Source organism: Acomys minous (assembly GCF_964271855.1).
Source record: "Acomys minous genome assembly, chromosome: 13".
Classification (NCBI taxonomy): Eukaryota; Metazoa; Chordata; class Mammalia; order Rodentia; family Muridae; genus Acomys; species Acomys minous.
The window spans coordinates 31,902,125-31,912,273 of NC_140495.1; the positions used below are offsets into that span (position 1 = coordinate 31,902,125).

General features: G+C 49.3%; 1 protein-coding gene and 1 long non-coding RNA gene across 2 annotated transcripts in view; one reads left to right on the top strand and one right to left on the bottom strand.

Moving 5' to 3' along the window:
- Positions 1-10,149, top strand: part of TBC1D2B (TBC1 domain family member 2B) — a 69,572-nt gene that overhangs the window by 55,578 nt on the left and 3,845 nt on the right. Inside the window, exons 10-12 of the mRNA XM_084751793.1 lie at positions 2,418-2,535; positions 6,580-6,765; positions 8,348-8,469. Coding sequence (XP_084607919.1) covers positions 2,418-2,535; positions 6,580-6,765; positions 8,348-8,469 — 426 coding nt within the window. The remainder of the gene's footprint in view (positions 1-2,417; positions 2,536-6,579; positions 6,766-8,347; positions 8,470-10,149) is intronic.
- Positions 2,542-6,560, bottom strand: LOC311580324. The gene is made up of 3 exons (XR_014773428.1): positions 5,975-6,560; positions 5,348-5,544; positions 2,542-4,286 (listed from the first exon to the last, which is right to left on the bottom strand). It is a non-coding gene; the product is annotated as an uncharacterized lncRNA (long non-coding RNA).

Here is a 10,149-nt window from a genome sequence, read left to right on the forward strand (position 1 = left end):
TGCCTGCCTACCTACCTACCTACCTACCTACCTACCTGCCTGCCTACCTGCCTACCTGCCTGCCTACCTACCTGCCTACCTACCTACTTACCTACCTGCCTGCCTACTCACCTACCTGCCTGCCTACCTACCTACCTACCTACCTACTTACCTACCTGCCTGCCTACTCACCTACCTGCCTACCTACCTACCTACCTACCTGCCTGCCTACCTACCTACCTACCTACCTGCCTGCCTACCTACCTACCTATCTACCTACCTACTTACCTACCTGCCTACCTACCTACCTACTTACCTACCTGCCTGCCTACTCACCTACCTGCCTACCTACCTACCTACCTACTTACCTACTTACCTACCAACCTGCCTACTCACCTACGTACTTATTTACCTACCTACTTGCTTACAACCCAACTGAAGCCCGGTGGCAACCAGGAAGCCATGAGGGTGGTACTCTGTGCCATTGGGAGGTTAATGAGGACTTTAGCTTCTCAGAGAGTCTCTGTTTAAATACCAAAGCCCACCTAAAGCAGTCTCAGTTGTACTTAAAGCCACAGCTCACACTGTGCTGACTCAGAAACTTAAAAGAATTTGAACCCACCCCCACCCCCCCAGGTCAGTGCTCTCCTGGAACCAGTTCTGTGATCGTAGGGTACAGAGAGCTCTGACCCGCCTTCACTCCTGTCCTGTTAAAGCCTCTGAATTTTCTGTAGTTGGGGTGAGGTGGGGTTTTTTCCTCCCAATACTTGGCATATCTCACTGCCTCCTGAGTGTGGGGTTCTTCAGTGTGAGAACACTAGTGCTTCCCAGGGCTGTGCTTGTCATCTTCAGCCTCGCTGTAAATGTCCCAACAGTCTCGGGGTGGACTTTCACGCCGCCTCCTGGTGTCCTCACGGGCTGTGCCTTGGGTTATTTGGTTTTTTGTGCTATCCCCCAGTTTTCACCTCCCCACCCTCCATCCTTTGAAGAAAGCTGGGTCATCTCCTTGCTACCTACCCAGATCCTGCTTTTTAATTTCAGATTTGCTGGTTTTCTTCAATTTTATCAAAGAAAAAGAGAAAAGCGAATTCTGAGTAAGGGCATTTTTTTTCCCTATGAGTAATGCACATAAGCTTTATTTAGGGCAGAAGTTCTTGGATCTCAGCTAGGTAGAGAGGCACTTTTCCTCAACCGCCCCATCTCTGGGCATGGACTTCAAGGCCTCACACACGAGCACACACTCTGCCACTGAGCACACACGCTGAGCACAGCCGCATCCTCACTCTTGTTTTGTGATGCAGGGAGTGGACCCAAGCCAGAGGCACACTAGGCAAGTGGGGCACCTGTGAGCTGCATCCCTAGTTAGCCTCTCTTCACGCACACCTGAGTTTTAAACTCTGAGACAGGCATGAGCCTCAATCTCTGGTTTCCCCATGCTCCTCCGAGACCAGGATTAGTCAGGTTTTACTAGCAACCTCTTGATTGTGGCAATGTGTAAATAAATGGGTGGAGTGGGCCCACTGTGAGTGACAGCAGTTGGCATGTGTGAGTCTCTCCCCTGCCCCATGTACACACCTCATGAAGCTCCAAAGGCCCCTCACTGCGCCCTGTGCAGCCCCATTCCCTCCCTCTAGTGAGGCAGACGGACGGTGGCTGAAATCAGGTTCATAAGCCTCCTCATGCTACTTTATATTCACATTATTTTTTAGACATAAAATTATTAGTGAAAACATTTTAAGTAATGAGCTCAAAGACTTAGGTGCATTAGCAAAACAGTAGAGTGAAGCTTGTTTTGTTGTTTTGTGTTTTGTTTTTTTTCAACACAGAGTTTCTCTGTGTAGCCTTGGCTGTCCTGGACTCGCTTTGTAGACCAGGCAGGCCTCGAACTCACAGTGATCCACCTGCCTCAGCCTCCCTGAGTTCTGGGATTAAAGGCGTGTGCCACCATGCCTAGCTTGAGCGAAACTTTTTTGTAAATAATTTATTCACATCACATCCCAATTGTTATCCTCCTCACTCTTATCTTCCTGTTCCCATCCTCTCCTCCCTCTTCTGCCCTAGTCCCCTTTTCTAACCCTCTGATGGAAGGGGTCCTCCTCCCCCACCATGTGACCACAGCCTATCAGGTCTCATCCGGATAGCCTGCTTCCCCTTCCTCTGTGTGCCCGCCAGGCCTCCATTTTTTTTTAAAAGAAGGCTGATGGATCACAGGGAGGTGATTTCATTGGGAAATAGTTTCAACTTTGAACAAAAACCAAATGACAAGATCAGAAGAGTGTGGCTTTTCTCCTCAAGTTTCTTCATTGGCCCAGAAATACTTACCTGTCTTCATTAGAGAAGTAGAAATTGCTCTGGCCATCAAAAAAAGTGGCTTAAGCGGATGTTTTGGTAAAGGCAGGAACAGGAGCCTGCACTGACCGTATCTCTGTCCTCCCTAGGCTGGTGGCAGTGGCCCTCCTTTACCTGGAACAAGAAGATGCTTTCTGGTGTCTCGTTACCATCGTGGAAGTCTTCATGCCTCGAGACTATTACACAAAGACTTTATTAGGATCCCAGGTATGTCTTGGTCACTGTCTTCTAGACCTATAGTTGTCATGTGACCTGAGTTGGGGGAGGAGGGGCTTGTGCATGTGACTTCAGTGACTGATCTCTGTGAGTCGACTGTGTCAGCTCCTTCAGCTCACTGGGTACCACTCGAGAGACAGCCCTCCCAGGCACTCTGTCATAGAGCAGAGATGCTGGGGGAGCCAGGTATGTTAGGTCTTCCAGGATGCTGACATCATGCTGGAGGAGATGTGACCTTAGGCTACTGAGGAGGCTGTGTGGGTCTCCAGCTGGGGAAGAAAGAAAAGTTGGAAGGGAGAGTCTCAGCTGTTAGAGGTAGCTCAGGAGCAGCTTCCTTGGCGCCCTGCCCTGCCTGTTCCCAGTTCTTAGGAATGATGACAGATCCTAAAGAGCAGCAGCAGGATGGGCAGTCACCTCCCACATCAGAGGATCTGAGTGGTACATGTTCCATGTCACATCAGGACTTGACATCACAGGACAGAGAAGGGAGGCATGGGCTGGAAGAGGCCAGAGCATCTGTCTCTGGTCCTCCTTGGGCCCCTCTGTGGGGCTGGGGCTGCACTGATGCTCTCCGCTCTCTCTGCTGCCCTGGCCTATTTTTCTGTTTCCTGGATGGCTTTCCAGCAAGATGGCTCACCAGAATAAAGTCACTTGTGCCAAGCTTGATGACCTGAGTTTAATCTCTAGAACCCACATTGTGGAAGGAGAGAAGTGACTCTTTCAAGTTTTCATCTCCACATCATGGTACATGTAGACACACCCCAAAAGATGGGTATTTTTTTTAAAAAGCCACTGGAGGGTGGTGAGAAGCTGAGTTCTGGCCTTCCCTCAGCTGCCAAATCCGGGTCCCTATCTCAGCTGCATGGATCCACGGACACCAAGAAGCCTGCCAGGTCTCCTTGCAATCCTTCACTTGCTAATTGCCTGGGAGCTGGTTCCCCGTCAGCATGAGTTTGAAAACTAGGACATGGGCAACGAGGGGACAGACAAGCCGCTGCTCTCAGTCAGTGGGATTTTAAAACTCAGTGGCTAGTGCTTTGTGTATTCTCAGCTCCGAGAGCAGCCTTCCAGGCTCAAACGTAAAGTCTCGGATGACTCAGTTTGGGAATAGAAAAACTGAAGATTGCTGCCCCAAACACTCTTGAGTGGGGCGACACCCCCAAGCTAGTCACTATTCTCTTGGGTATCTATAATACATGCGTTTGTCTACAGTGTCTCTGAGTAGTATTTGTTAGGCTGCCTCTAAAATAAGAACGCCCATCAGTCCCGGCGCTTGGCCTTGCCAGAACCCACTGCCTGCTGCTGTGACCCAACCGCTGGCCAGGATTCCCCGTCTTGCCATCCTCGAAGTGCATGTTGTGTGCCAGGACCTCACCAGGCCCTGCGGACACCGATGAATGACACACTCATCCCATGTCCTCTAAGTGCTCAGTGGAGAGGGGCAAAACAGAGGCCCAAGCAAGCATTCCCTGGCAGCCTGCTCCATGCCCAGCCCTCTGCCAACCCCAGGCCAGCCTCAAGTGAGGCGCCGTCTGCCACCTTGTTGGGAAAAGGGATGTGTACACAGATTTTCCTCCCACTTCAAAGCCAGATGGATGTTCTGTGCTTGCAGATGTCTTCAGCTGACCCTCACCCAGATAGAATAAATCCTGTGTCATCACTCGGTGTCGTGCTCAGATGTCCATCTCTCTTGCTACCATCCAGCTTCCTCAGTGCAGCACCTGGTCCCCATCGCCAGGGGCCTGAAATGTTGGCAAATGTGTCATTGGTTGAGCGTTGAAGGCTGAAGTACTGAGCAGAAAGTGTGTGATCTGCCTGTCAGGGATGGCACTCTGGGGGGCAAGAGAGCAGTGCTTCCTGGTGCGTGGACACCAGGTCCAGCTTGACTTCTTAGGCAACTTGTGGGCACCGTGGATGGATTGGCAGCTTTTGGAATCGTTCTTAGGGTTTTACATCTAACCTGAGTTTGACAGAGTCAGATAGACATGGTCGAGAACTGAGACAGGCTCCACAGACCCCTACGTGCACTTTTGTTTTTTTAAGTATTAAGAAAATTGCTGTTGTTTCAGCAGTTTATACCTTTGATTATGTCTCTTGTCCTTGTTAGGAAGCAAATGTGCATTTTTAATCCTCGAGGATGAAGGCTCTGGTTTGCCCATGCTGGGATCCATGGCGGTGGTGGTGGGGAGGGGAGGGTGGTGGTCGGGGAAGGAAAACACCCTCTCTACAGCAGCTGATTGGGTGATCACTCGATGGCCACTCTGAAGGGGCTCATATGGAGCCCACCCCAGACTAATCTGCAAAGCTTTCAACTGTACCCCTGCGCTGGTTAGTTTTATGTCAACTTGACACAAGCTAAAGTCACCTGTGAGGAAGTAGCCTTGACTGAGAAAACGCCTCCCTAAGCTGAGGCTGTAGCCAAGGCCGTAGAGCAGTGGTTCTCAGCCTTACTAATGCTGAGACACTTTAATACAGTTCTTCATGTTGTGGTGACCCCAACCATAAAATGATTTCATTGCTACTTCATGACTTTAATTTTGTTGCTGTTATGAATTATAATGTAAATATCTCTGTTTTCTGGTGGTCTTAGGTGACCCGTGAGAAAGAAAGGCAAAGGCACAAAGCCTCCCCACCCCTTCATGCAGTTGGGCCTCTCACCATAGGGGTCTCTTCCTAGAGGTGCTGTGGGGTACCCACCTCCCCAGTCCACTCCTGTGTTCCACGTCTTTGCCCTCTCCATGCCAGGCTCAGAAGTGGGGTGTTCTGAGTACCTTCTCTTACCTCTCACACAAAGGGGAATTACCTTCAAGTTGTTTTCAGTTCAGTGCACTCTCCTCCATTTTCATCAGTTTGGCTAGGGGCTCCTCAGGCGTCCAGTCCAGCCTTCCTGTGGCAGCTGGAAGGAAGGACCTAGAGAGCAGGCCTCACTGCCCACTGTTTGGCGTCCTGCTGAAAGCCTTGAAATACTCCTACTACTCCTCCTTCTCTGCTGTTTGCAGACTGGGGGTAGAAAAACCGGTTTCAAATAAAATAGATTAGACTATATATAACCAAATGCACATGAGTCCCACTGTGAAGCTTGTTTCTGTTTCTCTCTCTCTCTCTCTCTCTCTCTCTCTCTCTCTCTCTCTCTCTCTCTCTCTCTCTCTCTGTGTGTGTGTGTGTGTGTGTGTGTGTGTGTGTGTGTGTGTGTGTGTGTGTCTCTGTCTCTGTCTGTCTCTCTCTGTGTCTGTCTGTCTGTCTGTCTATCTCTCTCTCTCTCTCTCTCTCTCTCTCTCTCTCTCTCTCTCACACACACACACACACACACACACACACACACACACAGTTAGATTGGGGGGCGGGTGTCACACACAAAGCAGGGAAAGCCCTCAGTCTCAACCCTCTTCCTAGAAGCCTGGTCCCATTTGTTGAGCAGTAGTGTACATGCCTTTTTTAAAGCTCTCAGCAGCACAATGGGTAAGTCAGCTGTCTCCAACTGTCCTCCTGAAGAGTTCAGAGCTGTTTGGAAGTCCTTTGTAGGTGGTGGACCCAGCCAATAAGCTGGAGCTGGAATCACCTGGAACCCTCTGACTCAGGTGTTCTTTCTACTCGCCCTGCCTGTTAAGCCTGTTTGCTGCATGGGTGGGTAGTAATGTTATATTTCTTGTTCGGTGACTCATCTTTCCTCCTGCACCTAAGGCTGCCTACACTCATAGAGTATCGGCAAACTGACACCAGCCAGCCTGCTCTTTTCAATAGCCAGCTGCCACATGAGATGTTGAGTACAGAAGCGGCGTTCAGGCTGCAGACTGTTCACTTTTCCCCGTGCCCTAGGGAGAGTGACACTTAGTGGCCCTGCAGCGTGTAAGGTCGGTTACTCCTGGGCCACAGAGCAGCCTGCCTCTATGATGTGCCTCACATGGATATCTGAAAACAACTACGTCGCTGCATGTCCCCCATGGCTCCACCTTCTCAGGTGAAGCAGCTTTTCTGGTTTGCTTGCTTAGTACCCTGGCAGATTCCAAACCTTTCTCCCCTTTGTTTCCTCTTCAGGTGGACCAGCGTGTGTTCAGAGACCTCATGAGTGAGAAGCTGCCTCGGTTGCACACCCATTTGGAACAGTATAAAGTGGACTATACCCTCATCACCTTTAACTGGTTTCTGGTGGTGTTTGTGGACAGCGTTGTCAGTGACATCCTTTTTAAAATATGGGACTCTTTCCTTTATGAGGGACCAAAAGTGAGTGTACTCTTCCAGATACGCATGTTTGACAGGCTGTGACAGACCATGTCAGTAGTGACAGAGTGACTGGTTGACCTAGAACTTGTGAGGTTACCACAGCACCAAATTTACCTCAGTGTGATGTGTTCCTGTAGGCCTTGGGAAACAGCAGTTACTTACATGAAGCTAGGCATGGTAGCTCATAGGAAGGCCCTGTCACAGAATAAACCTACAAAACACGCTCAGTAGCTTAGTGGTCTGGTGCTTGCTTTGCTCTTGTGAGGCCTTTAAGCTCCATCCCTACCCTCCTCCTGCCTGCCCCCCCCCCATGTAGCACACTGCAGCAGCAAGCCAGTGTAGCAATCCTCACAGCCTGAGTTTAATCCCTGGAATTCCATGTTGGCAGGAGAGAACCATCTTCCACAAGTTTTCCTCTGACCTTCTGCACACAAGCCTATGCCCACACACATAAACACACCAAATATATAAATAATATTAATTAAGTACAAATAAAAACAAAGCATAACTATGGATATATAGTAAGAAAACGGTCTCTTTCCTCCTGATACCGTGTTGTTTTCACCTCAGTTTACTGTCCTCCATATTTCTAAATGTATCTAAAGTGTGCTGTTTTAGCTTACTGCGTCTTGGAGCTAGTTCTGAATGAGCACATACAAGGCCGGTTTGTAACTTGCTGGTGTTCCCTTGTACATAGCAGCCTCTGATGGTAGCTGCTTTGGTTGTTTGCAATCTCTTGCTACCTCAGAGTAAGCTGAACCCAGCTCTCCTGTGACTTTCTTTTTTCTGCACGTGTGCAAGTGCATTATAGATTTAGCCTAGAATTACAGGATCAAGGGTTGGTCCGTCAGTAGCATTGGGCTAACACCAGATTGCTGCTCAAAGGGGCCTTAGAGTTGACACTCCCACAACAGTTGAGTGTACATGTTATCCCATATGCAGATTCAGTGTCCAGCACAGGTAGTAGCACTTTTATAGTCTAATTTGTCATCAGTACAAAGAATCCTCAGCCAAGATCATCAAGACTATTCCTGTTAGGCCAAAGGTGAGTGTGTGATCCTGTAATGAAACAGTGTAGGCTGGCACAGGCCATTCAGGGTTCTTAGATGTGCAAAAAGCAGTTAGTTCCAAAGCTGCCTGTATGCGTAAGATCACCAGGACTTCATTCCCCCTAGCCTTGCCCAGAGCACCCCAAAAACCAATCAGCAAAACCCACTGATGATTTCACTGTATTGAAAAGTCAGACCCCTGTTCACCAGCCGAGACTGCGCCTGTCTCTGCACTTGGCAGCTTCACATTCTCAGTCAAAAACAACCCAGGTTTTGATGTAAAACTGGTGTCTAGGTGTGTGGTCTTTGTTGAGTACAAAGGTTAGAAAAGCCTCCTTACTTCATAGGAACATTTCTAGTTGGGGCAGAACTGTTAGAGACCACAAGCATTTGTTTTCCTGTACCAAAGGGCCTTGTCCAGCCCTGGAAGTGTGTACTTCCCCCAGGGAGGCCTCCAGCCCCCCCCCCCCCACTCCAAAGCCCAGCCTCATGCCTGTAGGCACAGTGTGGTTTCAGTTGTGGTTTTCCCGCAGGTTATTTTCCGTTTTGCCCTGGCACTTTTTAAATACAAGGAAGAGGAGATCCTGAAATTGCAAGATTCGATGTCCATATTCAAGTATCTTCGTCACTTCACTCGGACGATCCTTGATGCCAGGTGAGGACGGGAGTCTGTAGACTCAGAGCTGTCCAGGGTGCTGCGTGTGGGAAGATGCTCCTTCCTAGAGAAAGGAAGGGAAGGGCCCTGACCCAGTGAGACGACAGGGATGAATATGGTTTTGTCTTTTATTCAATGAATAAATCGCAGTAACCGAAAGCAGCGGCTCCATGCTTGAAGGTTTTCTTCCCTCTGATAGCACAGAGTCTGTTACAGGCATAGGGTGGTGGATATTTAAAAATAAATAAATAAATAAATAATACTGAGTTCAAAGGCTCCCGGAGGGAAAAGGCCTCCCTTGATCCATGTAGTGATGAAATAGTCCAGGTTGGGAGAGAAAGAAGCTAGAAAGAGAGAGCAAGAATTGTGCTTGACAGAGGTGTGGGAGCATGTGTGTTTGGGGACAGTAGGAGGGGGCTGCGCAGCTTGTGCCAGGGTGCTGGGCCTGGCTCCTATAGTTTATGCTCAGGACTTGGAGCTTCATTCTAAACATATTCAAAAGTCCCTGAAGGCATAAGAAGATTGGGACAGCACAGTGACTGTTAGGAGGATCCAGAAAAGAAAGGTAGTGGCTTAGAGAAAATGTCCTTAGAGTCAGAGAAAAGTGGGACTGATTGCAGAGATTGGGGATTTTGAACTTGGGAGAACCCTAGGTTTCTAGCTTGAACAGCTGGGATATTCACGAATCATTTTCCCACATATGTGTACACACACCTCATGCCACACAGTTGTTTCCTGCCTGGGCTGCCATCTTCCCAGGCCACAATTGGTGGTTGCTCTGTTGGCTGGGGTAGACACTGACCGTGGAAGTGGTTGGCAGAGGCCTCTGGGAGGTCGTCTCTGCTTTTAGGATCCCTAAGTTGGGGAATACGTTTTTCAAGATGGTTTTAGGCTCAGTACTAACACTAAAAACAACCTGGATTGCACCCAGTGAGAAAGGGTATCTGAGAGTGTTTGCTGTGAAAGACTGATCGGAAGCTTAGAATGAGGATTTTGTTCATCTCATGCTGGTCAAGATTATTAAGAACCGTTGAATGAAACGGGGAGGGGGAGGAGAATGACAGTGAATTCCCACATGGCACCTGACACTGTGTTGAAAACATTTGGCTTCCAGAGATGGATTCTGCCTCACCCTGACAGTAGGGAGGTGGGGCTGCCTGGAGATAAATCCCCCTCTTGTACTTCCTGTCACCACTGGACAGGAGGCATCTCCTGTCTTGCCTGATCCTACAGCGCCACCTTGTGAATGGCTCTTGATACAGTTTCCCTTTGCTTTAGAAAGTCCACCGCACTAAGAGCTCCCAAGTGGTGCTTGACTAACAGTTACTACTCCCCCTGTCCTACGCACCCCACACCGCACCCCGTTCCCCGCTCCAGGGAAGTTGCTGAGGATGTAGGTGCCATGGCCCCACCTCCACACTTCCAGTTCCAGTATTTTAAGGAGCTGCCCCATACTAGTGGTCTAAAGAGAGGCAGTTCTGCAGAGTAGATAGGGTTTTCTATAGCCAGGTGCTTTCAGGAAACGCTGGATGGTGCAAGATTGAACTGGTTGGTGTCTGTGGCAGGACTTCTCGGGGTCTATACGAGGCTGAGCATGCAAGGGCAGTGTCTGAGTTACCTTGTAGTGCACTACAAGTACAAAAAAGGAGAAATCCGAGGGTTTGCATATCCTGTGTACAC